The sequence below is a fragment of the Oryctolagus cuniculus genome, chromosome 9, assembly GCF_964237555.1.
Source record: "Oryctolagus cuniculus chromosome 9, mOryCun1.1, whole genome shotgun sequence".
NCBI lineage: Eukaryota > Metazoa > Chordata > Mammalia > Lagomorpha > Leporidae > Oryctolagus > Oryctolagus cuniculus.
Window position 1 is genome coordinate 71,743,986 of NC_091440.1, and position 27,738 is coordinate 71,771,723.

At 38.1% G+C, this 27,738-nt stretch overlaps 1 protein-coding gene across 1 annotated transcript in view; it reads left to right on the plus strand.

Moving 5' to 3' along the window:
• The first annotated feature begins 3,172 nt into the window (after window positions 1-3,172).
• Window positions 3,173-27,738, plus strand: part of LOC138843815 (uro-adherence factor A-like) — a 31,710-nt gene continuing 7,144 nt past the window's right edge. The window contains exons 1-5 of the mRNA XM_070048951.1: window positions 3,173-4,486; window positions 7,878-7,931; window positions 11,263-11,316; window positions 11,851-11,904; window positions 17,457-17,510. Coding sequence (XP_069905052.1) covers window positions 4,302-4,486; window positions 7,878-7,931; window positions 11,263-11,316; window positions 11,851-11,904; window positions 17,457-17,510 — 401 coding nt within the window. The 5' untranslated portion in view covers window positions 3,173-4,301. The remainder of the gene's footprint in view (window positions 4,487-7,877; window positions 7,932-11,262; window positions 11,317-11,850; window positions 11,905-17,456; window positions 17,511-27,738) is intronic.

Sequence of the window (27,738 nt, forward strand, 5' to 3'; positions counted from 1 at the left end):
CCGGGACAGAACCGGCATGCCAACCGGGACTGGAACCTGGGTGCCAGCGCCACAGGCAGAGGATTAGCCTAGTGAGCCACGGTGCCGGCTGATTTCTTTGTTTCTTTTACAGAGAAGAGAAATAGAGAGTGCTTCCATCCCCTGGCCATCTCCCCAAATGGGCCCAAGGACCAGGGTTGGGCAAGGCTGAAGCTAGGAGCCAGGAGCAGCTTCTAGGTCTCCCATGTGGGTAAAGGGGTTAAAGGACTTTTATACAGTGAACTCAGAGAAGTATGAAAAAGTCACCGATTAATATCACTGTATTAAAGTCACTTTAAATGTAAATAACCTAATACAACATTACTAAAGGATAGGGTCAGATAGAAACGATCACAAATAATATCCAACCAAATAGTGTTTGCAAGAAACCTACTTTACGTATAAAGACACAAGTAGAATAAAAATGAGAGAATAGAGGAAGCCATTTCGTGCTGACACTAATTTTGAAAAAGCAAGAATGGCTGTATTAATTTCAGAAAAGGCAGAGTTCAAAGTAAGGAAATTGTCATTTGTAACAAGGGCCATTAAGTAATGATAAAGGAATGATTTTTGCAGGAAAACATAACAACCCTTTGACCAGACACCTCACCCTGAAGATATACAGACAGTCCTTAAGCATATCAAAACATGCTCACAGTCATACAGTGGTAGAGAATTGCAAATTAACACGATAAGATACTAAAAAAATGTCTATTAGAAGGGCTAAAATCCCTGAAATATGCCAAAATACTGAAATATACCAATATACTGAAAATACCAAATACTGGCAAGGATGTGGAACAGTGGGAACCCTCATTCATTGCTGGTGGGAATGCAAGATAATGCAGCCACTTTCCAAAACAGTTTGACAGTTTCTTGCAAAGCCAAACATAGTCTCACTATACAACCCAGAAAATGCACCCTTAAGTATTTACTCAATTGGCTTGAAAGTTATGTCCACATGGAAACTGACATACAGATATTTCTAGCAGCTTTATTCATAATTATTAAGCATTGGAAGCAACCAACATATCCTTCGATAGAGGAGTGTATAAACAAACCAGCATGTACATAAAATGGCATATTTGTCAGCACTAAAAATATTTGAACCATGTAGCCATGACAAAACTTGCTGAAACCTTGAATGCATATGGTTAAGTTAAAGAAGCCAATATGACAAGGCTACTTACTATATGATTCTAGCTATATGACATTCTAGAAAGGTATAGAGACAGGAAAAATGAGCAGTAGTTGTCAGGCACTGGTGGATGAGTAGAGGAATGAATAGGTAGGAGACAGGGAAGTTTTAGGGCAGGGAAATTTATGCTGTAATAATGGACATCTTCCCATATCAGAGTTCCTGTGTTGAGTGCTGGCCCCATCCCTGGTTCAACTTCCTAGTAATGTGAATGCTAAAATGCAGCAGGTGATAGGTAGTTGGATCCTTGCCAAGCATTTGGGAGACTCAGGTTGAGTTCCTGGTTCCATGCTTTGGCACAGGCCAGTTCTGGCTGTTGCAGGCACAGGTGAAAGAAGCTGATGGGTAGGAGGCTCTTTGTAGAAAAACTGAACATGAATTTTGAGTCATTTTTCCCATAGGCCAAAGATATTCATTACAAATACACAAAGTGCATTTTCCATGCAAAAGTATATTTCTCTTCTTTGTTTCTATCTATAGAACTCCTTTAAGCATTGTTTATAAAGCTGATCAGATATAGACCGCTTTCTTCAATTTTTGTTTGTCTCAGAATATCTATCTCTTCATTCATGAAATATAGCTAAGCTGGTCAAAGTATTCTGATAGACTTTTTTTTTTCAGAACTTGACTATATCTTTCTGTTTTCTCCTGGCCTGTATTGTTTCTGTTGAAACCACGGTTACTCTTCTAATGATGTTTCTAGTGAAGGTCACTTGATAATTTTCTCTGGCAGATTTTAATATTCTTTGTGTTGTACTTTAGAGAGTTTGACAGAATATGTCATGGTGAAGTTCTTTTCTAGTCATGTCTATTTGAGGTTCTGTGGGCCTTCTATCCTAGCATGTCCATATCTTTCTCTAGATATGGAAGGAACCTGGGATGTTTTCAGCCATTATTTCAATGAGTAGGTTTTCTAGTCCATTAATCCTCTGTTCTCTCTCAGGGATTTCCATAACTTGGATATTTATTTGTTTGGTAGTTTCCCAACGGTCTCATAGACTGTCTTCATTCTGTCTTTTTACTTTTTTGTTTGTTTGTTTTGATGACTGAGATGATATTCTAAATGATCTGTATTCAAACTCAGATATTCTTTCTTCTGTTTGATCAAGTCTGTTGTTGAGCCTTTCAACTGTATTTTTCAATTTTTATTAGATAAATATAAATTTTCAAAGTACAACTTTTGGATTATAGCGGTTTTCCCCCCCGTAATCACCCTCCTACCCACAATCATCCCATATTCCACTCCCTCTCCCATCCCATTCTTCATCAAGAGTCATTTTCAATTATCTTTATATACAGAAGATCAATTTAGTATGTACTAAGTAAAGATTTCAACATCAACTATATTTTTTATTTGATCTGGTGAGTTCATCCCCAAGATTTGTCTGGTTCTTCTTTAGGATGTCTATCTCCTTCCTGAATTTCTCATTGATTTTGTGCATTGTTTTCTGATTTTGTTTAGCTATTTATCTGTGTTCAGTTGTATCTCTTTGACCACCATATAATTATTCTTTTGAATACTTTTCCAGGCATTTCATCAATCTCTCTTCTTTGGGACCTAATACAAGAATGGTATTTTGTTCCAGACATACATGTGCACACAGACATAAATGTGTCTTTGAGCATTTCTAATAATTAATGTGAAAATATAATTAAAATGTAATGTACACTTTATATGAAATTTTTGAAATAAATTTGTGTACATAGCTATATTTATACAAATGTATAATATATATACATGTTGATATTCAAACATCTGTCCAAAGCATGCATATGCACACACAGACACAATATACACAGAAGCCATGAAAAGAAATAGAGGTCAAGATATATAATATTTACTGGGAGAAGTATCCTTAGCAACTTAGACTCTATTTGACATAATCTAAATCTTCTCACAATAAGATCTGTAAATAACTTCAATTATATATATATATATATATACATATATAACTAAAGCTTTCCATTTATTGTCTCTACTGCATTGAGCCACAGAAAGAAAGAAATCTATGGGAAGCAAAAAAGAAAATAATGGACAGGAAAGAGTGACTTCCTTAGCAGAAATGATCAGAACTAATGGAACCTGGATGTGTCTCTCATACTCCAGTGCTCCGTCACTATATGAGTTTGGTGGCCCCAACCCAGTGTTATTTTGGAGAGTGCTGCAGGCTCAGGCCTGCAGTTACTTGGCTGTATGTTCAGAGAAGGAAAGTGAAATCTGTATGAAAGTAGGAAGGCGATTGAGAGACTTGAGAATTGTTATATAGGTGGTTTGGAGTGATGTGTACCAAACGTAAATTGAATTCAAAGGAAATGCTGAAGAAACAAAATGCTGTTGGGGGTGATGTTTTTGTGCAGTGGGTTAAGCCACCACTTGACTCTGGCATCCTATATTAGACTTACAGTTTGAGTACTGGCTGCACCGCTAATGATCCTGCTCCCTCCCAGTGCTTCCAAGAAGCAAGCAGAAGATGGCCCAAGAAATTGAGTCCCTGACACCTACATGGGAGACCCAGATGAAGTAGCTGGCTTCTGGCTTTGGCTTAGTCTAGGCCCAGTCATTGCAGGCATTTGAGGAGTAAACTAGTAGATGGAAGATCTATGTCTCCCTCTCTAGGATTCTGTCTTTCAAATGAACAAACTAATCTTTAAGAAAAGTTTTAAGACTACAGTCACTCCTAGGAATTTAGAAGCCTTGCTATTTTCACAGGACATAGCTATCCCTTAGTGGGATGTAATGTTTCATTTCTGATTTTTAAAAAAAATTTATTTATTTGAAAGGTAGAAGTACTGATGAGGGGGACAAGACAGAGATATCTGTCATCTGCAGATTCATTCCCTAGATGGCCCCTAAAGCCAGGAAGCCAGAACCTCCTTTCAGGTCTCTCATGTGGGTACATGGACCCAAGACTTAGACCAACTTCCTCTGATATCCCAGGCACATTGTGCAAGGAGCTTGATTGGAAGTGGACCAGCCAAGGAGAGATTGAGTGCCCAGTTCTGATGCCAGGATCCTAGATGGCAGCTTAATCAATGCCACTGCATTGGCCCTCATAAAGCTTCATTTCTAATAAAAATACAAACCATGTGCAGTGATATAATATGGCCATCTGGAGATCAACCAGTTCATGTCCATAATAAATGTAGTCATGTGAGCAAAAATAATAACATAAAATATTGTGTGATTTCTGACTTTGTATCTTTATATTCCCTTAGCTCACAGCCAAAAGAATCGACATCCATTACTTATGTGGAATCCATCAATGACAAGTGAGTGAAAAACAAATTCAATATGTGTATATGTATACATGAATCCCCCAAAAGACACAGGTAACAATACACAATACTTAAAATTAAGGTACTACCTGTGAACTGATTGATATAAAAATACACATGTGAATATCATTAATTTGGACATGGTAGATATTTTTGAAAACTAAAAATGAGGCCTCATGTGACAATGACTGTCTCAGAACTCTTAAATAAGTATATAATTGTTATTAAGGAAATAACTATTTCCCCTTGTCTTTCAGGTTTGCATTTATGTCAGATTATATACATTTATCTGTGTGTGTATATGTGGTGTGTTTGCATATGTATGGGTGTCTACATGAATAATCATCAAAAAGCACATGGAATATCTTTTCCCTCCTTTCATTTTCAGCCTGCATGTATCTTGTTGGTGAGATGTGTTTCTTGTAGGCAGCAAATAGATGGGTTTTCTTTTTTTTTTCTTTTTTTTTATTTGACAGGTAGAGTTATAGACAGAGAGAGAGAGAGAGAGAGAGAGATATGTCTTCCTTCCGTTGGTTCACTCCACAAATGGCCGCTATGACACTGTGCCGATCTGAAGCCAGGAGCCAGGGGCTTCTTCCCAGTCTCCCATGTGGGTGCAGGGGCCTAAACACTTGGGCCATCCTCCAATGCCCTCCCAGGCCATAGCAGAGAGCTGGACTGGAAGAGCAGCAGCCAGGACTAGAACTGGCACCCAAATGGGAAGCTGGCACCACAGGTGGAGGATTAACCAAGTGAGCCATGGCACTGGCCCCAGATGGGTTTTCTTTTTTAATCCATTGAACCAGTCTCTGTCATTTACCTGGATAGATAGGTCATTTAAATTCAAGGAGACTACTGATAAATAACAACTTTGCCCTACCATCTTTCCATAAACATTCCTATTTTTTATTTTGTATTTCCTTTGTACTTTTACTGAGAGGTTTTCTGCCTTTACCTTCTTTCATAGTGATAACTATGTTTCTGTGTTTCTGTGTGCAGCACATCCTTAAGCATCTCTTGTAAGGCTGGGTTGGTGGTGACAAATTCTTTCAATTTCTGTTTGTTATGGAAGGTCTTTATTACACCTTCATTCATAAATGAGAGCTTTGCAGGGTTCACTATTCTGAAGACAATTTTTTCTTTTATTCTTGGACTATATATCACCATTCTCTCTTAGCTTTTAGGGTCTCTGATGAGAAATCTGTTGGTTGTAGATCTTTGGATTGTTTCTGGTGTTTCTAATTGTTCCATTGGTCTATCCATCTGTTTCTGTACCAGTACCAGGCTGTTTTGATTATAACTGCCCTGTAGTATGTCTTAAAATCAGGTATTGTGATGCCTCCAGCTCTGTTTTTGTTGTATAAGATTGCTTTAGCTATTTAGATGTCCTGTGCCTCCATATGAATTTCAGATTCATTTTTTTTCTGCATCTGGGAAGAATGTCTGTGGTATTTTGATTAGTATTGCATTGAATCGGTAAATTGCTTTTGGAAGAATGGACATTTTGATGACATTAATTCTACCAATCTATGAACATGGAAGATTTTTCCATTTTTTGTACCTTTTTCTATTTCTTTAAAGTTTTGTAATTCTAATTATAGATACCTTGGACATCCTTGATTAAGTTTATTCCAAGGTATTTGATTTTGTAGCTGTGGTGATGTGATTGATCTTAGAAGTTCTTTCTCAGCCGTGGCATTGCCTGTGTGTACAAAGGCTCCTGATTTTTGTGTACTGATTTTATATCCTGGTGCTTTACCAAACTCTTCAGTGAGTTTCAATAGTCTCTTGGTGGAGTTCTTTGGATCCCCTAAATAAAGAATCATATCATCTGCAAAGAGGGATAGTTTGACTTCTTCCTTCCCAATTTGTACCCCTTTGATTTTTTTTCTTGCCTAATGGCTCTGGCTAAAACTTCCAGTACTATATCAAATAGCAATGCTGAGAGTGGGCATCCCTGTCTGGTACCAGATCTCAGTGGAAATGCTTCCAACATTTCCGCATTCAGTATGATGCTGGCTGTGGGTTTGTCATAAATTGCCATGATTTTGTTGAGGAATGTTCCTTCTATGTCCAGTTTGCTGAGGGTTTTAACAATCAAAGACTTGCATTTTATCAAATGCTTTCTCTGCATCTATTGAGATAACCATATGGTTTTTCTTCAGCAGTTTGTTAATGTAGTGCATCACATTGATAGATTTGCAAATGTTGAACCATCCCTGCATACCAGGGAAAAATCCCACTTGGTCTGGGTGGGTGATCTTTCTGGTGTGTTGTTGGATTCTATTGGCTAGAATTTTGTTGAGGCTTTTTGCGACTATGATCATCAGGAAAATTGGTCTGTATTCTCTTTCTCTATTAATCTTTTTCAGGTTTAGAAATTAAGGTGATGCTGGCTTCATAGAATTTGGGAGGATCCCCTCTCTTTCAATTGTTTTGAATAACTTGAGAAGAGTTTTAGTTAGTTCTTCTTTAAATGACTGGTAGAATTCAGCAGTGAATCCATCTAGTCCTGGGCTTTTCTTTTTTGGGAGGGCATTTATTACTGATTCAATTTCTGTCTTGGTTATGGGTCTGTTTAGGTTTTCTGTGTCTTCATGGCTCAAATTAGGGAGGTTGTATGTGTCCAGGAATCTATCCATTTCTGATAGATTTCCCTGTTTGCTGGTATACAACTCTTTGTAGTAATGTCTGATGATGTTTCAATTCTGTTTGTTTTTTCAAAAAACCAGCTCTTCATTTTGCTGATCTTTTGTATTGTTTTTTGAATTCAATTTTGTTGATTTCTCTCTAATTTGAATTATTTCTTTTCTCCTACTAGCTTTGGGTTTGCTTTGCTGTCATTTTTCTAGATCCTTGAGTTGCAATGATAGGTCATTTATTTGGTGCCTTTCCAATTCCTTGATGTAGGCACCTATTGCTATAAACTTTGCTCTTAACACTGCTTTTGCTGTATCCCGTAAGTTTTGATAAGTGTTGTCATCTTCGTTTCCAGAATAGTTTTGATTTCTCCTATGAACCACTGTTCATTCAGGAACGTGTTATTCAAACTCCATGTGTTTGCATATGCTCTAGAGATTCTCAAGTTGCTGATTTCCAGCTTCATTCCATTGTGGTCTTAGAAGATGCATGGTATGATTTCAATTTTTTTTTAATTTGCTGAGAGTTGCTTTATGGCCTAGTATGTAGTTAATCCTGGAGAAAGTTCCATGCACTGCTGAGAAGAATGTGTATTCTGCAACTTTAGGATGAAAACTTCTGTAGATATTGTTAGGTCTCATTTGGTCTATTGTGTTCACGTCAAGAGTAACTGTAGTCATTTGAGCTAAAATAATAAGATAAAACCTCGTGTGACTTCTGATTATATACCGTTATATTCCCTTAGGTCACACTCAGGAGAATCAACATCTAGTATATATGTGGAATCCATCAGTGACAAGTGAGTGAAATACAAACTCAGTGTGTATTTGTATACATGAATCCCCCAAAAGACACAGGTATGTTACTACCTGTCAACTGAATAATATTTAAATACATATGTGCACATCATGGTAGGTATATTTGATTTAAAATGAGGATTAATGTTACAATAATAATTAGCTCAGGACTCTTAAAACAGAAGTATATCCAGAGTGAAATAACTATTACTTTAAACACTAGTCTTCTAGGGTTGCATTTATGTCAGATTACATATATTTATTTGTGTGTGTATATGTGTGGTGTGTGTGTATATGAATGGGTGTGTGCATGAATAATCATCAAAAATTGCATGGAATATCTTTTTCCCTCCTTTCACTTTCAGTCTGCGTGCATCTTAGTTGGTGAGATATGTTTATGATAGGCAGCAAATAGATGGGTTTTGATTTTAATCCATTCAGCTAGTCTGTCTTTTAACAGGAGAGTTGAAGCCATTTACATTCAAGGGGACTATTGATAAGTAATGAAAATATGTACTCATGGTATGTTTGTGAACTTTAGAGACTAGAAACCAGAGCCTATCACCATTTAGAACCTAGGCAAATATCAAAATACCTGTGAGTGTGATGCACAGTGATCCTAGGGAGAAGAGAACCCATTTTGCAAGCAAAGACTTGGTAGTTGTAGGCAGGAAGCATGGCAAGAGACAGTCTTTTACACTCCTTTAATGTGTTCTCACAGTAGCATATGTAGCTACTTTTTCTAGGTTTTTGTATATATTTGGATTAAAGAGGAGTATGTCATAAGAGGAATATTTCTTCCTTCTGGTATTCACATTGAGTAACCCCTAGACAAAGCTCAAAGGAAATGTTCAGTATGCTAATGGATAGGAGTCTGTCTCTTTGTAGAAAAACTGAACATGAATTTTGAGTCATTTTTCCCATAGGCCAAAGATATTCATTACAAATACACAAAGTGCATTTTCCATGCAAAAGTATATTTCTCTTCTTTGTTTCTATCTATAGAACTCCTTTAAGCATTGTTTATAAAGCTGATCAGATATAGACCGCTTTCTTCAATTTTTGTTTGTCTCAGAATATCTATCTCTTCATTCATGAAATATAGCTAAGCTGGTCAAAGTATTCTGATAGACTTTTTTTTTTCAGAACTTGACTATATCTTTCTGTTTTCTCCTGGCCTGTATTGTTTCTGTTGAAACCACGGTTACTCTTCTAATGATGTTTCTAGTGAAGGTCACTTGATAATTTTCTCTGGCAGATTTTAATATTCTTTGTGTTGTACTTTAGAGAGTTTGACAGAATATGTCATGGTGAAGTTCTTTTCTAGTCATGTCTATTTGAGGTTCTGTGGGCCTTCTATCCTAGCATGTCCATATCTTTCTCTAGATATGGAAGGAACCTGGGATGTTTTCAGCCATTATTTCAATGAGTAGGTTTTCTAGTCCATTAATCCTCTGTTCTCTCTCAGGGATTTCCATAACTTGGATATTTATTTGTTTGGTAGTTTCCCAACGGTCTCATAGACTGTCTTCATTCTGTCTTTTTACTTTTTTGTTTGTTTGTTTTGATGACTGAGATGATATTCTAAATGATCTGTATTCAAACTCAGATATTCTTTCTTCTGTTTGATCAAGTCTGTTGTTGAGGCTTTCAACTGTATTTTTTATTTGATCTGGTGAGTTCATTCCCAAGATTTGTTTGGTTCTTCTTCAGGATGTCTACGTCCTTCCTGAATATCTCATTGATTTTGTGCATTGTTTTCTAATTTTTTTTTAACTATTTGTCTGTGTTCAGTTGTATCTCTTTGACCATCCGTAATTCTTTTGAATTCTTTCTCAGGCACTTCAACAATCTCTTTTCTTTGGGATATGATACAAGAATGGTATTTTGTTCCAGATATACATGTGTACACAGATATACATGTGTATATTAAAACTATGTTCAGAACATGGACGCACACACACACACACAAACACACACACACACATTATATACACAGAGGCATGAAAAGAAACAAAGGTCAAGAGATACAATATTTACCATGAGGAGTATCCTTAGCAACATAGACTATATTTGACATAATTTAAATCTTCTCAGTATAGGATCTGTAAATAACTTCAATTTACATATATATAACTTATATATATATATAAATATAATTGTGTTATTATATAATATAATTATATTATTATATATAATATATAATCTATTTTAATATATAAATATATATATTGGAGGGTGCCACAGGCTTAGGCCTGCATTACTTGACTGTATGTTTGGAGAAGAAAAGTGAATCCTGTATGAAAGTAGGAAGGCGATGGAGAGACTTGAGAATTGGGAACATAGGTGGTATGGAATGATGTATACCAAAAGTAAATTGAATTCAAAGTAAATGCTGAGAAACAAAAAGCTGTTGGGGCTGGTGCTGTGATGTATTGGGTCAAGCCACCAGTTGCAACACTGGCATCGCATATCAGACTTATGGTTTGAGTCCTGGCTGTACCAGTTCTGATCCTGCTCCCTCTCAATGCTTCTTGCAAGTAATTCAGTCCCTGCCACCCACATAGGAGACCCAGATGAAGTCCCTGGCTTCAGGCATTGTTCTAGCCTAAGGCCTGCCATTGCAAGCATCTGGTGAGTAACCGAATAGCTGGAAGATGTCTCAATGTCTCCATCTCTGGGATTCTGTCTTTCAAATAAAAAATTAATGCATAAGAAAAGTTTTAAGTTGGAGTCATTCCTTGGAATTTAGGTAATAATCAAGAGCTTCACATAATCCAGAAGCCTTGCGATTTTCACAGCATGTAGCTACCTCTTAGTGGAATTGATGTTTTATTTCTGTTTTTTTTTATTATCTTATTTCTATATTTGAAAGGCAGAAGTACAATGAGGGGGCCAAAACAGAGATCTGTCCTCTGCAGGTTCCCTCGCTAGATGGCCGCAATAGCTGGTGTGAGACTGGGCAAAAAACAGGAAGCCAGAGACTCCTTCCAGGTCTCTGATGTGGGTGAATGGCTGCAAGAACTTGTGCCATCTTCTGCTGATTTCCCAGGCACATTGGCAGGGGGCTTGATCAGAAGTGTAGCAGCTAGGTGGAGATCAAGTGCTCAGATCGGATGGCAGCATCCTAGGTGGCAGTTTAACCTATAGCTCTACACTGACGCCCATAATTTTTCATTTCTAATAAAAATACACACCAAGTTCAAACAGTGATACAACATGACCATCTGGAGATCAACCAGTTCATGTCCAGAATAACTGTAGTTATTTGAGCAAAAATGTTAAGATAAAATCTTGTGTGATTTCTGACTTTGTATCTTTATATTCCCTTAGCTCACAGCCAAAGGAATCAACATCCATTACTTCTATGGAATCCATCAATGACAAGTGAGTGAAAAACAAATTCAATATGTGTATATGCATACATGTGATGTTTCATTTGTGTTTTCTTTTTTAAGTTTTATTTCTTACTTGAAAGATGGAAATACAAGGAGGGATGGGGCAGAGAGATCTATCCTCTGCAGGTTCCCTCGCTAGATGGCCCCATTAGCTGGGATGAGACTGGGCAAAAGCTAGGAAGCCTAACCTCCTTTCAGGTCACCTATGTGAGTGCAATGGCCCAAGCATTTAGACTTTCTTCTGCTGCTTTCCAGGGACATTTGGCAAGGAGCTTGGTTGGAATTGGAGCAGCCAAGTAGTGATCAAGCACCAACTGAGATGCCAGTGTCCTAGGTGGCAGCTTCACCTATGCTACTACACTGGCCCCCATAAAGTTTCATTTCTAATAGAAATACACACCAGTGTAACATGACCATCTGGAGATCAACCAGTTCATGTCCAGAATAACTGTAGTTATTTGAGCAAAAATGATAAGATAAAATCTTGTGTGATTTCTGACTTTGTATCTTTATATTCCCTTAGCTCACAGCCAAAGGAATCAACATCCATTACTTTTGTGGAATCCATCAATGACAAGTGAGTGAAAAACAAATTCAATATGTGTATATGTATACATGAATCCCCCAAAATACACAGGTAAGTGTACACTATCCTTAAAATTAAGGTACTACCTGTGAACTGATTGATATACAAATACACATGTGCATATCACTGATTTGAATGTGGTAGGTACTATTGAAAATTAAAAATGAGGCTTCATGTGACAATAATGACTATATCAGGACTATTAAAAGAGTAGTATATCCAGAGAGAACTAAATATTACTTTAATCCTTTGTCTTTTAGGGTTGCGTTTATATCAGATTACATACATCTGTGTGTATATATGTTGTGTGTGTATGTGTACGGGTTTATCCATGAGTAATCATCAAAAGGTGTATAGAGTGGCACACATGGAAGGTTGATACTACTTGCAGCTGTGGCATCACAGATTGCAGTGCTGGTCCCAGTCTTGCTTGTTGCCTGTCCAATCTAACTTCCTGTTAATGCATCTTGAAAGGATGTGGATGATGACTCAACATTAGACCCTGTCACCCACATGGGAAATTGAGATGGAGTTTCTGCCTCCTGACATTGCCCTGGTGCAGCCCTTGTCGAAGCCAGTAAAGGATAGCTATATTTCTCTCTATCCTTCTCTTGCTCTTGCTCTTGCTCTCTCTCTCCCACTCTTTGTCCCTCTGTTTTTCAAGTAAATCTTTTCTTTTCAGTTTCATTAAATGAATTTATTTATTAAAATAATTTAACTCCAAATACAACTGTTGAATTTGTATTGAGTTATAACTACAATTCATGTTTCAATTGAAATGTCAAGATTTAACAGCTGACACTGTTTAAAAAAATAAGCCGTTGTTAAATTTTAAATGGTCAGTTGTATTAGAGCTCAACAATTAACTGTGAACTATATCTCTGGGAAACCCCAAATCAATAATGTTAAGTTTGTTTCCAAAACCCACTGCAGTCATTCTTGAAACCCTGATCAAGATTTAACAGATGCACAATGACATGTTAAAAAAAAAGACTCCCCCCATAGTCTTTAACATTTCATTGGCTATGGAGACAATTAAGCTTAATCAGTACTAACACAAAACTACTGAGAAAAAAAACTGAAAAAAAAAAAGACAAACAAAAACTCAACATCAGCACACAAAACAATTATCTTCATAGGAACACTGAGAACACTCAAACTGGAAAACCCTGAAAGAAAATGCCAGACATCCTTAGGTAACATTTCCTCATATAGGAAAGCAAATATCAGTAGTTTTAAATACAGAAAAGTGATGGCAACTATAGTGATCAGAGGTGAAACTTCAGTCCTAACTCTATAAACCAAAGGAGAAAAATGATCGAAGCACCCTCTGATAGTTTAAGAAAAGATTTTACATAATACTTTCGATCAGATGCCGGCTGGTTTTCTTGTAAGTTCAACAAAATGAAAGGCAGAGTTACCATTGGCATCACAGCTGAAAAAAACAAAAGTTGTAATATTAAAATAAAACAACTTAAAATAAATGCTGCTCTTGTATAAAAATAAAAACCAAAAGAAAACCTTATCACGATAGTTAAAGAAAAAGAGGGTCTTTGGATCAAACCATAATATTTTTAGGCATGTTAGAAATTCAGGCCGGCGCTGCGACTCACTAGGCTAATCCTCTGCCTGCAGTGCCAGTACCCCAGGTTCTCATCCCGGTTGGGGTGCCGGATTCTGTCCCGGTTGCTCCTCTTCCAGTCCAGCTTTCTGCTGTGGCCCGGGAAGGCAGTGGAGGATGGCCCAAGTGCTTGGGCCCTGCACTCTCATGGGAGACCAGGAGGAAGCACCCAGCTCCTGGCTTCAGATTGATTGGTGCAGCACGCCTGCCGTAGCAGCCATTTGGGGGGTGAACCAATGGAAGGAAGACCTTTATCTCTCACTAACTCTGCCTGTCAAAAAAAAAAAAAAAAAAAAAAAAAAAAAAAAAGAAAGAAAGAAAGAAAAAAGAAAAGAAAAAGAAAGAAATTCAAACTCACCTATCTAGCTGCTAGTCTGATCAGGGCATAGAATAATGACCCAAGGTCACCAATTTTCCTCTGTTGACACCAGTATTTCTTATGCCAACAAATACAGTCTTCCCATTGTTAAGCTTTGTATTAACATCTCAACAGACAAATTCTCTCAAACTGAGTTTTGTTCATACCAAATGAATACCAATAATAAGAGCACAGGTGTGCCCATCTCCAGGTTTTGGAAATTTTTGTTATCTTGTCACAAAATGTGTAGGGCTATATGGGAACATTGATCAGGTAGCCAAATCAGTTATTATTAACATCTGTCCAGTAAAAGCCCACCTTAGTATCTGATAGAAACATTTTTAACTAAAACCATAAATGTAAGATAATCTTTTCCAGCTTACATTTTGCCAAGTCTTTCACATTTTTAACCTATTTATAACATCTGCATAGCAATCCAAAATTAAAACTGCAAAATTTTCATAGTTGCTTCCAAAATGCAATCTTAGTTGTCATAAATTTCTATTAATTATAGAATTCTCAGAAACCAGAACATTCTGGGAAGTTAGAAGCTTCAAAACCCCACCAATTCACTAATGAATGTTTCCTATTTCAGTAAACTATACTTCTTGAATCTGATTTCCCTGCATTTGAGTCAAATCAATTTTTATATAGTCAAATATATTTTCAATAAAGTTGGTCAAAACTTTCTGTCTTTTACACAAGGAGCTTCATAAATGAGGATTATAAAAATTATACCAAAGCTTGGAAATATTCACAATGGAAACATTCTTGATAGCCATGGCCTGGCTTTAATTTCTTCAGTTTCCTTATCTATGAAAATCCTACCCAGCTTTTTTCCCATCCTATAACCTTAATGCCAGTTATTAAGCACTTCAGGGGGTGGGCTACCAATAATTTCAATAATGTATAAAAGACACTCAACTAATTTAAAAGAAAAAGTCTTTGATACAGCATATTCTGCAGTATAGATTCTCAGTGTAGGCAATTATTTCCAACTTGTGCCAAATTCTTAGGAACCATAAATACATGGACACACAGCATACACTCTTCTCTCAGCTACACACATAAGACAAAAGGTTACTTGCACAAGACTGTGAAACTAAGCAAATTTGGGGTGGTACATAGATCTCAGGATCAGTGATATAGCAGTTCTGAAGGCTAAATTTATCTCCAGCGGCTCAGCTCAAGATAATCTTTTGTCAGCTTTAAAAACTCCAGTTAGGGCCAGCGCAACGGCTCAATAGGCTAATCCTCCACCTGAAGCACCAGCACACCGGGTTCTAGTCCCGGTCAGGGCGCTGCATTCTGTCCTGGTTGCTCCTCTTCCAGGCCAGCCCTCTGCTATGGCCTGGGAGTGCAGTGGAGGATGGCCCAAGTCCTCGGGCCCTGCACCCCATGGGAGACCAGGATAAGTACCTGGCTCCTGGCTTTGGATCAGCATGGTGCGCCACTGAAGAGTAAACCAATGGCAAAAAAAGGAAGACCTTTCTCTCTGTCTCTCTCTCTCTCACTGTCCACTCTGCCTGTTGAAAAAAAAAAAAACACTCCAGTTAGTTGAAAACTCTTTTACACTTGATTGTAAAGCTTATGAATAGGTTTTTCCTGTGCTATTAGTCATGCAAATGATAAATACTTCACAGCTATGAAAACCAAAAATATCAGAGCTTGAGCACCTTTTCAAAACAAAATATTCATTCTAGTTTTACGTGCCACTTCAGTAATCAGGGCAAAACTATTATACAAAAATCTTTATGCAATTCTCCAGGAAAATTAAAGGTAAAAGGCTTTTTTGTCCTTCACCTTCTACTCTGTAATTTATGTTCTATTTTTTTTTATTTTTTTTTTTGACAGGCAGAGTGGACAGTGAGAGAGAGAGACAGAGAGAAAGGTCTTCCTTTGCTGTTGGTTCACCCTCCAATGGCCGCCGCAGCCGGCGCGCTGCGGCCGGCGCACAGCGCTGATCCGATGGCAGGAGCCAGGAGCCAGGTGCTTTTCCTGGTCTCCCATGGGGTGCAGGGCCCAAGCACCTGGGCCATCCTCCACTGCACTCCCTGGCCACAGCAGAGAGATGGCCTGGAAGAGGGGCAACCAGGACAGAATCCGGCACCCCAACCGGGACTAGAACCCGGTGTGCCGGCGCCGCTAGGCGGAGGATTAGCCTAGTGAGCCGCAGCACCGGCCTTATGTTCTATTTTTAAGCCAGAATTATTTCACATGGTTATTCGATTTTTTTAAAATGTCTGTTAGAAAGCTCTGCTACAGCAAACTGGATTTTCACAGCCTGTTAGCCAACGGTCATGCCACAACCATAGCCCTTAAAGGCAAGGAGGAATTTGCTGCTTCAATGAATGTAAAAGTGCCAGGAATTTGTACTGTCCTGTGAGGTTTCTGCAGACGTAAACACATGGATGCAACATGGCTTCATTTTCCTTAGATGATGGTACTAGCTAATTGTTAGTAAGGTGAGGCAATCTCTCCTCATTACAGTTGCTTCCTTCTTGTTGAGTAAAGTAATGCAGACCATCCCTGCTTGGTTAACAGAGGGTGGGTTTGGGGTTTTAATTCTGATCCAACCCTTGTAAGAGCCTCCATTTCCTGTGGCAAAGCACGTGATTTAACAAATTCAAAAGCCAGATTGTGTTTTTATAGAATCTGTACTTTTGTTTGATCAAAGACTGATGTGTGAGTTAGTTCCATGTCACAAATTAGGATAACATCTACAATTAAGCATCAGTTTTGCAAAACACAACCTTGTCAGCTGAGCAGACTCCCTCTCTGCAATGCTGCTGACAGGTCAGCTGTTGCTATCTCCTTGACGGAATACATTGGTTGGAAACTCTATACCAAGTACTGAAACTCAGTACTCTCTTAGCAAAATATTCTCCTTTACTTAACTTTTTTTTTGACAGGCAGAGTTAGACAGTGAGAGAGAAAGAGAGAGAGAGAGACAGAGAGAGACAGAGAAAGGTCTTCCTTCCGTTGGTTCACCCCACAAATGGCTGTTATGGCCAGCGCGCTGCACCGATCTGAATCCAGGAGCCAGGTGCTTCCTCCAAATATTTTAATTATAAGTGGTCATGGGAATTCTTCTGGTTTCTCCCTCATGGTTATTTTTTTAAGTTATGTATTTGCTGCTTCTGTCAACTCAGCAACAATGTCATCATTGCTTTCAAGTGAAGTGTTTCATAGGCAAGGAAGACAACCATGAGAGGTGAAAATAAAGAGGGACATAAGAATGAGGACTCTAGACATAGTAAATGGTATGTGGATCTATAAAATGTAGTTTGAGTTTGTAATAAATGTCCCTTCCAAAGACTCTTACAAGCTGGTGTTAAGATAATAGGTACTTAAATCTGCATATATTACAACTTTCACAAGCCTAATATATTCATTTCCACCACAAAGAGCTTCATTTCTAATTTTTTAAAAAGCCAGATTGAAAAATAGTGATATCTATATCTATATATCACATCAGTTTTTAGAATGAATGTAATTAGTTGACACAAAAAGGTAAGATATCTCACCCCATGGTATCTCACTATTTACTTTTTAATTCTTTAGACCAAATACAGAAGAATTGACATATGAAAATTATGAGGAAGCACCCAGTACCATGTGAGTTATAAATTTTAAAAGTTATAGATGTATTTGTGTGTATATATATACACCAAACCCATATATATGCATAACTAAATATAGGGCAGAACTTCCAAGAACTCATGAAAATGGAATTCAAATAAAAGCTTATGTTGAAATTCATGCACAGAGATATCTTTAAAAAGTTTTTGGAATATGAATATTATTAACAAACTGTGAATGCATTCCCAAAATTTGCAGCTAATTTTAATTCCATTTTCTCAAAAACTATCACGAGTACCCTATGTATGTTCATACACAAAGGTATTTCTTTTAATACACACACACACACACACACACACACACACAAGTAAGACTATGAAAAAGAAAACAAGGTTGAAATTTATAAGTCTACTCTTGGGAGTATCCTTGACAACTGATGAAACCTTTTGTATCATTTAAATGTTCTCACTTTCAAAAATGTAGTGAATTTTCTATTTTCTTTTTTGTTTAAACTGGATGAGAGGAGAGTTGTGAGTGGGATGATTCTTCCAGTCTGTATATTTGTCATTCTTAGTAACAGCCGATCCTGTAAGAAAGTCTGCCACCATATGGGACTGGTGCTCCAAACCCATTCTGAAACTCATTATGATTTTGACTCAGGCCCGCAGCATGGATTCATGGAGTACAATGTGATATTGCAATACATGTATTCCATATAATGAGCACATCAGAGTAAATAACATTCATTACCATAAGCGTTATTTCTTTGTGTTGAAACATTTAAAGTTCTCTCTTCTAACTATCTTGAAATATATGGTATATTACCAATAACAGTAATAACCCTACTTGCAATAGAATATTAAAACTTATTCTTGATAATTGTAACTTTAAAAATGATTTATTCATTTTAAAGAGCTTGAGAGAGAAAGAAAATCTTCCATCCATGTTCACTCCCCAAATGTCCACAAAAGCCTGGTCTGGGCTAGGTTGAAGTGAAAAACCAGGAAACCCTTCTCTCCTACATAGGTGGCAGGAGCCCAAACATTTTGGCCATCTTCCATTGCTTTCCTAGGCATATTAGCAGGAAGCTGGATTAGAAGTCAAGCAGCTTGGACTCAACCGTGCTCCAATATGGCATGTGGGTGTCACAAGCAGCAGCTTAACTTCACTGTGCCATAATACCACACCCTCTGATTTTAACTTTTTTTTAACTTTTATTTAATGAATATAAATTTCCAAAGTACAGCTTATGGATAACAATGGCTTCCCCCTCATAACATCCCTCCCACCCACAACCCTCCCCTCTCCCACTCCCTCTCCCCTTCCATTCACATCAAGATTCATTTTTGATTCTCTTTATCTACAGAAGATCAGTTTAACATACATTAAGTAAAGATTTCAACAGTTTGCTCCCACACAGAAACATAAAGTGAAAAATAATAGATGATTTTTTAAATGATGATGAAATCAGATCAGACCTATTGTCATGTTTAATCCCAGTGAGAGTCAAGTTGGGAATTGATAATTTCTTCTTCTTTTTTTTTTTTTTTTTTTTTACAGAAGATCAGTTTAGTATACATTAAGTAAAGCTTTCAACAGTTTGCACCCCCATAGAAACACAAAGTGAAATATACTGTTTGAGTACTCGTTATAGCATTAAGTCTCAATGTACAGCACGCTAAGGACAGAGATCCTACATGAGGAGCGAGTGCACAGTGACCCTTTGTTGTTGACTTTACAAATTGACACTCCTGTTTATGGCATCAGTAGTCTCCCCATGCTCCAGTCATGAGTTTCCAAGGCTATGGAAGCCCCTTGAGTTCTCCGACTCTTATCTTGTTTAGACAAGGTCATAGTCAAAGTGGAGGTTCTCTCCTCCCTTCAGAGAAAGATACCTCCATCTTTGAAGACCTGTTCTTTCCACTGGGATCTCACTCACAGAGATCTTTCGTTTAGTTATTTTATTTTATTTTATTTTTTTTTTTTTGCCAGAGTGTCTTGGCTTTCCATGCCTGAAATACTGTCATGGGTTTTTCAGCCAGATCCGAATGCCTTTAGGGCTGATTCTGAGGCCAGAGTGCTGTTTAGGACATCTGCGATTCTATGAGTCTGCTGAGTATCTCACTTCCCATGTTGGATCACTCTCCCCTTTATTTATTCTATCGGTTAGTATTAGCAGGTACTAGACTTGTTTATGTGATCCCTTTGACTCTTAGTCCTTTCATTATGATCAATTGTGAACTGAAAATTGATCACTTGGACTAGTGAGATGGCATTGGCACATGCCACCTTGATGGGATTGAATTGGAATCCCCTGGTATGTTTCTAACTCTACCATTTGAGGCAAGTCAGCCTGAGCATGTCCCAAATTGTACATCTCTTCCCTCTCTTATTCCCACTCTTACGTTTAACAGGGATCACATTTCAGTTAAATTTCAACACTTAAGAATAACTGTGTATTAATTACAGAATTAAACCAGTCATATTAAGTAGAGTAGACAAAAAAACTACTAAGAGGGATAATGTATTAAGTTGTTCATTAACAGACAGGGCTATGCTGATCAAGTCACCATTTCTCATACTGTCCATTTCACTTCAACAGGTTTCCTTTTTGGTGTTCAGTCAGTTGTCACCAATCAGGGAGGACATATGGTATTTGTCCCTTTGGGACTGGCTTATTTCACTCAGCATGATGTGTTCCAGATTCCTCCATTTTGTTGCAAATGACTGGATTTCGTTGTTTCTTACTGCGGTATAGTATTCTAAAGAGTACATATCCCATTATTTCTTTATCCAGTCTACCATTGATGGGCATTTAGGTTGGTTCCAGGTCTTGGCTATTGTGAATTGTGCTGCAATAAACATTAGGATGCAGACCGCTTTTTTGTTTGCCAATTTAAATTCCTTTGGGTAAATCCCAAGGAGTGGGATGGCTGGGTCGAATGGTAGGGTTATAATCAGGTTTCTGAGGAATCTCCAGACTGACTTCCATAGTGGTTTGACCAGTTTGCATTCCCACCAACAGTGGGTTAGTGTCCCTTTTTCCTCACATCCTCGCCAGCATCTGTTGTTGGTAGATTTCTATATGTGAGCCATTCTAACCGGGGTGAGGTGGAATCTCATTGTGGTTTTGATTTGCATTTCCCTGATTGCTAGTGACCTTGAACATTTTTTCATGTGCCTGTTGGCCATTTGGATTTCCTCTTTTGAAAAATGTCTATTGAGGTCTTTGGCCCATTTCTTAAGTGGGTTGTTGGTTTTGTTTTTGTGGAGTTTCTTGATCTCTTTGTAGATTCTGGTTATTAACCCTTTATCTGTTGCATAGTTTGCAAATATTTTTTCCCATTCTGTCATTTGTCTCTTCACTCTCCTGTTTCTTTTGCAGTACAGAAACTTCTCAATTTGATGCAATCCCAATAGTTGATTTTGGCTTTGACTGCCTGTGCCTCCCGGGTCTTTTCCAGAAATTCTTTGCCTGTGCCAATATCTTGAAGAGTTTCTCCAATGTTCTCTAATAACTTGATGGTGTCAGGTCATAGATTTAGGTCTTTAATCCACGTTGAGTGGATTTTTGTGTAAGGTGTAAGGTAGGGGTCTTGCTTCATGATTCTGCATGTGGAAATCCAGTTTTCCCAGCACCATTTATTGAATAGACTGTCCTTGCTCCAGGAATTGGTTTTAGGTCCTTGATCAAATATAAGTTGGCTGTAGATGTTTGGGTTGATTTCTGGTGTTTCTATTCTGTTCCATTGGTCTATCCATCTGTTTCTGTACCAGTACCATGCTGTTTTGATTACAACTGACCTGTAGTATGTCCTGAAATCTGGTATTGTGATGCCTCCGGCTTTGTTTTTGTTGTACAAGATTGCTTTAGCTATTCGAGGTCTATTGTGCCTCCATATGAATTTCAGCATCATTTTTTCTAGATCTGAGAAGAATGTCTTTGGTATCCTGATTGGAATTGCATTGAATCTATAAATTGCTTTTGGGAGAATGGACATTTTGATGATGCTGATTCTTCCAATCCATGAGCATGGAAGATTTTTCCATTTCTTGGTATCCTCTTCTATTTCTTTCTTTAAGATTTTGTAATTCTCATCATAGAGATCTTTAACGTCCTTGGTTAAGTTTATTCCAAGGTATTTGATTGTTTTTGTAGCTATTGTGAATGGGATTGATCTTAGCAGTTCTTTCTCAGCCATGGCATTGCTTGTGTATACAAAGGCTGTTGATTTTTGTGCATTGATTTTATATCCTGCCACTTTGCCAAACTCCTCTATGAGTTCCAATAGTCTCTTAGTAGAGTTCTTTGGATCCCCTAAGTAAAGAATCATATCGTCTGTAAAGAGGGATAGTTTGACTTCTTCCTTCTCAATTTGTATTCCTTTAATTTCTTTTTCTTGTCTGATGGCTCTGGCTAAAACTTCCAGAACTATGTTAAATAGCAGTGGTGAGAGTGGGCATCCCTGTCTGGTGCCAGATCTCAGTGGAAATGCTTCCAACTTTTCCCCATTCAATAGGATGCTGGCCGTGGGCTTTTCATAAATTGCTTTGATTATATTGAGGAATGTTCCTTCTATACCCAATTTGCTTAGAGTTTTCATCATGAAAGGGTGTTGAATCTTATCGAATGCTTTCTCTGCATCTATTGAGATAATCATATGGTTTTTCTTCTGCAGTCTGTTAATGTGGTGAATCACATTGATTGATTTGCGAATGTTGAACCATCCCTGCATACGAGGAATAAATCCCACTTGGTCTGGGTGGATGATTTTCCTGATGTGTTGTTGTATTCTATTGGCGAGAATTTTATTGAGGATTTTTGCGTCTATGTTCATCAGGGATATTGGTCTATAATTTTCTTTCAGTGCTGCATCTTTCTCTGGCTTAGGGATTAAGGTGATGCTGGCTTCATAGAAAGAATTTGGGAGGATTCCCTCTTTTTCGATTGTTCTGAATAGTTTGAGAAGAAATGGGATTAGTTCTTCTTTAAATGTCTGGTAGAATTCCGCAGTGAATCCATCTGGTCCTGGGCTTTTCTTTGTTGGGAGGGCCTTTATTACTGTTTCAATTTCTGTCTCAGTTATGGGTCTATTTAGGTTTTCGATGTCTTCCTGGTTCAATTTAGGTAGATTGCATGTGTCCAGGAATCTATCCATTTCTGATAGATTTTCCTGTATGCTGGCATACAAGTCCTTGTAGTAATTTCTGATGATTCTTTTTATTTCTGTGGTGTCTATTGTCATGTTTCCTTTTTCATCTCTGATTTTATTGATTTGAGTCTTTTCTCTTCTTTTTTTTTAGTAAGTTGGGCCAATGGGGTGTCAATTTTGTTTATTTTTTCAAAAAACCAGCTTCTCGCGTGGCTGATTTTTTGTAATGTTTTTTTGGATTCAATCCTGTTAATTTCTTCTCTGATTTTAATTATTTCTCTTCTCCTACTAGATTTGGGTCTGGTTTGCTGCAGTTTTTCTAGGTCCTTGAGATGCGCTGAAAGCTCATTTATTTGGTGCCTTTCCAATTTCTTGATATAGGCCCCTATTGCTATAAACTTGCCTCTCAGTACTGCTTTTGCTGTATCCCATAAGTTTTGATATGTTGTGTTGTTATCCATTTAGTTCCGGAAAATTTCTGATTTCTCTTTTCATTTCTTGAATGACCCAGTGTTCATTCAGGAGCATGTTGTTCAGTCTCCATGTGTTTGCATACTTTCTGAGGTTTCCTGAGTTGCTAATTTCCAGCTTCATTCCACTGTGGTCTGAGAAGCTGCATGGTATGATTCTAATTGTTTTAAATTTGCTGAGACTTGCTTTATGGCCTAGTATGTGATCAATCCTAGAGAAGGTTCCATGCACTGCTGATAAGAATGTAAAGTCTTTAGATGTAGGATTGAAAGTTCTGTAGATATCTGTTAGATCCATTTGGGCAATAGTGTCAATTAAATCTGCTGTTTCCTTGTTGATCTTCTGTCCGGATGATCTATCTATTTCTGAGAGTGGAGTATTGAAGTCCCCCAGTACTATTGTATTGGAATCTAAGTCTCCCTTTAAGTCCCTTAACATATCTTTTAAATAGACTGGTGCCCTGTAATTAGGTGCATATACATTTATAATAGTTACATCTTCCTGTTGAATTGAACCCTTAATCATTATATAGTGTCACTCTTTGTCTCTCTTAACAGTTTTTGTATTAAAGTTTATTTTGTCTGATATTAATATGGCTACAACTGCTTTTTTTTGTTTTTTGTTGGCATGGCATATCTTTTTCCAACCTTTCACTTTCAGTCTGCATGCATCTTTGTTAGAGAGATGTGTTTCTTGTAGACAACAGATATTTGGGTGTTGTTCCTTAAGCCAGTCAGCCAGTCTTTGTCTTTTAACTGGACAGTTCAGGCCATTCACGTTTAATGTGACTATTGATACATAGTGACTTTGCCCTGCCATTTTCCCAGAGATATTTTCTAGTATATGCTTTGAGCTTCCCATGCTCTTTTACTGGTGGTTTTTCTTCCTTTCCCTTCTTTCATATTGATGGCCGTGTTTCTGTGTTTCTGAGTGTAGCACATCTTTAAGTATCTTTTGCAGGGCCAGACGAGTGGCCACACAGTCTTTCAATTTCTGTTTGCTATGAAAGGTCTTTATTTCACCTTCATTCACAAATGACAGCTTAGCAGGATATAATATTCTGGGCTGGCAATTTTTCTCTCTTAGCACCTGTGCTATGTCTCACCATTCCCTCCTAGCCTGTAGTGTTTCTGATGAGAAGTCTGCTGTGAGTCTGATTGGAGATCCTCTGAGAGTAATCTGACATTTCTCTCTTGCACATTTTAGGATCTTTTCTTTATGTTTCACTGTGGTGAGTTTAATTACCACGTGTCGTGGTGAGGATCTCTTTTGGTCATGTTTACTGGGGGTTCTATGAGCTTCCTGTACTAGGATGTCTCTGTCCTTCTCCAGACCCGGAAAGTTCTCTGCTAGTATCTCACTAAAAAGGCCTTCTAATCCTTTCTCTCTCTCCATGCCTTCAGGAACTCCTAGAACCCGAATGTTGTTTTTTTTTTTTTTAATAGTATCCTGTAGATTCCCAACAATATTTTTTAGATTTCTAATTTCCTCTTCTTTTCTTTGGTTTGACTGTATCCTTTCCTGTTCTCTGTCTTCTAAGTCCGATATTCTCTCTTCTGCTTCACCCATTCTGTTTGTAAGGCTCTCTAATGTGTTTGTCATTTGATCTATTGAGCTCTTCATTTCATTTTGGTTTCTCTTCACTATCACACTTTCCTGCTCTACTAGTTTCTGCGTTTCACTTTGATTCTTCCTTAAAATTTCATTTTCACGAGAGAGATTTTCAATCTTGTCCAATAAGGATTTCTGTAGTTCAAGGATTTGCTTTTTTTTTTTTTTTTTTTTTTGGCAGGCAGAGTGGACAGTGAGAGAGAGAGAGAGAGAAAGGTCTTCCTTTTGCCGTTGGTTCACCCTCCAATGGCCGCCGCTGCAGCCGGCGCACCGTGCTGATCCGATGGCAGGAGCCAGGATCCAGGTGCTTTTCCTGGTCTCCCATGGGGTGCAGGGCCCAAGCACCTGGGCCATCCTCCACTGCACTCCCTGGCCATAGCAGAGAGCTGGCCTGGAAGAGGGGCAACCGGGACAGAATCCGGCGCCCCGACCGGGACTAGAACCCGGTGTGCCAGCGCCGCAAGGTGGAGGATTAGCCTATTGAGCCACGGCGCCAGCCATTAAGGATTTGCTTTTGAAAACTTCTAAATGTGCTTATCAAAAATTTTTTGAAATCCGTATCTTGCATTTCTTCTATCTCATCATCTTCATAATCTTGGCTTGGGGTGTTTTGTTTATTTGGAGGCATCATAATGTCATCGTTCATCTTGTTCCCTCGATTTCTATGTTTATTGCTTGGCATGGTTAATTCTGTTTCCCTCACTGTGAGGTTTTTTTTTTTTTATACTATGTCCGTGTTAAGTGGACTGCCTGCTGTTGGAGGAGCCTTGGAGGCTTGAGATGGGTGTGGCCTGAGAGCTCTGCTTGGTTCTTCAGGGTTACAGGTGTGCAAAGGTGACACCCTCAGGTTATGCGTGGTAAATCTCTATTTATTCATTTATTTTATTTTATTTTATTTTATTTTATTTTATTTTATTTTATTTTTTGTTCAGGAGGTAAGTAATACTGCAAGGCTGAGCAGAATGGATGGTATTTAGGTTCCGCTGGCTTCTATCCAAAGAGTCTGTGCAGGCTCCATTTCTACTGCAGACTCCCACTGGGTTGCCTAGGCTACTGAATTGTAGGCTTAACTCTCCCCTTTTATTATGTATATCCCAGCTCTTTGTCTCTTGCTCACCTTTGCAAGGTTGGTGGAGAGTGGAACTTGTCTGTACCAGTATGCCCCCACCTTTTATTTATTTATTTATTTATTTATTTATTTATTTATTTTTCCTTCTCTCCTGTAGTCTGTTGGACTTTCCCGCTTCAAAACCCGCGTCCCTCTAAAATTCTGTCTGCCGTTTCCCCACCAATGTCTCTGGTTACTGAGCTCACCTCCGCTTCCAGTGCCGATGTGTGGACTCGGAGCCCTTAGCGTCCCTCCTCTCCCCGCTGGTGTCTTTGTCACATAGACTCCCCTTCCCGCACTGGCGCTCAGACTCTGGGGCTCCTGCGGTTCGGCTTCCGCGTGGTGGGTGACCCTGCTCTCCCAGTAGGTCCTTTGGGTCACAGCGAATAGCTCCGGAAGAGTTTCCTCTGCAATTTTTTCCTGATCCTTTTTCTGAGGCTACCGTAACTCTGCTTTTATTAAACTAAATTTTCCCGGACTATCGGTGCACGCCCTCACTATTCTGCCATCTTGGCTCCGCCCCCCATGATTTTAACTTTTAACTTGCTGAAATCCTCTTCCCCATTCCCAACTGCTAGCCATTACTCTATACTTTACCTCTATGAACTAGGCTTCTTTAGGTTCTATGTATTAATGAGGTTATTCTGTATTTGTCTTTCTGGCCTGGCTTTTTCATTTAATATATTTTCCAGTTCCATGAATGTTGTCACAATGACAAGATTTATCTTTTTAATTGTTGAATAGCAGCCCTTTGTGTACATATACACCAAATTTCCTTTATTCACTATTGATAGATATTTAGTTTGATTCTGTATCTTGGCTCTTGTCTTACAATAAACATAAGAATGTGAAAATCTCAACATAATGATTTCAATTTCCTTCAGTATAAAAGTAGTCATGGGATTGCTGATCCTATGGTAGTTCTATTTTTAATGTTTTCAGAAACCTACAAAATGCTTTTCATAATGGCTATATTGATTTACATTCCCACATAGAGTGTTTATGGGATCACTTTTCTCCACATCCTTGCCAGCACCTGTTAACTTTCGCCTTTTGAATAATAAACATTCCAGCCAGGGTGATATGGTATCTCAATGTTTTCTTGATTTGAATTTCCCCAATGATTAGTAATGCTGAATGCTTTTCAAAATACCAGTTTGTCATTCATGTCATGTTTTGTGAAATGTTCATTCAGGTCTTCTGTATATTTTTAAATGAGATTATTTGCTTTGTTTTTTTTTTAAAGGAAAGTCAGGCAGTGAAACACAACCAGTCAGAGAGATCCCGCATTTGCTGATCTACTCCCCAAATGCCTGTTATGACCATGGTTGAGCCAGCATGAAGCTGGGAGCCAGGAACTTCATCTGGTCTTCCCACATGAGCACCAGGGACTCAATTACTTAAGCCATCACCTTCTGCCTCCTAGGGTATGCATCAGCAAGCTGGATTTAGAACAGAGCTGTAACTTGAAATCAGGCATTGTGATATGGCATGACAGTATCCTAACCAGTGGCTTAAATGCTAGGCATTTTTGCTCTTGAGGTGTTTGAGTTCTTATATATTCTGGACATTATTAACATTATCAGATGTAGAGTTTGTAAATATTTCCACCATTCTGTAGATTATCTGTTCACTCTGTTAATTGTTTTCTTTGCTATGCAGAAGCTTTTTAAGTTCAACATAATCCCATTTGTCTATTTTTGCTTTCCTTGCTTGTGCTTTCCATCATGTCCAAAATATCAAGAAAGGTTTCTCCTGTTTTCTTTTGATAGTTTCATAGTTTTAGGTCTTACACTTAAATTTTCAATCAATTTTGAATTAATTTTTGTAAATTGAGAAAGATTGAGTCTTCTGCATGTGCATATTCAGTTTTCTCAGCATCATCTTTTGAGAGACTGTCCTTTCATTAATGTCTGGTCTG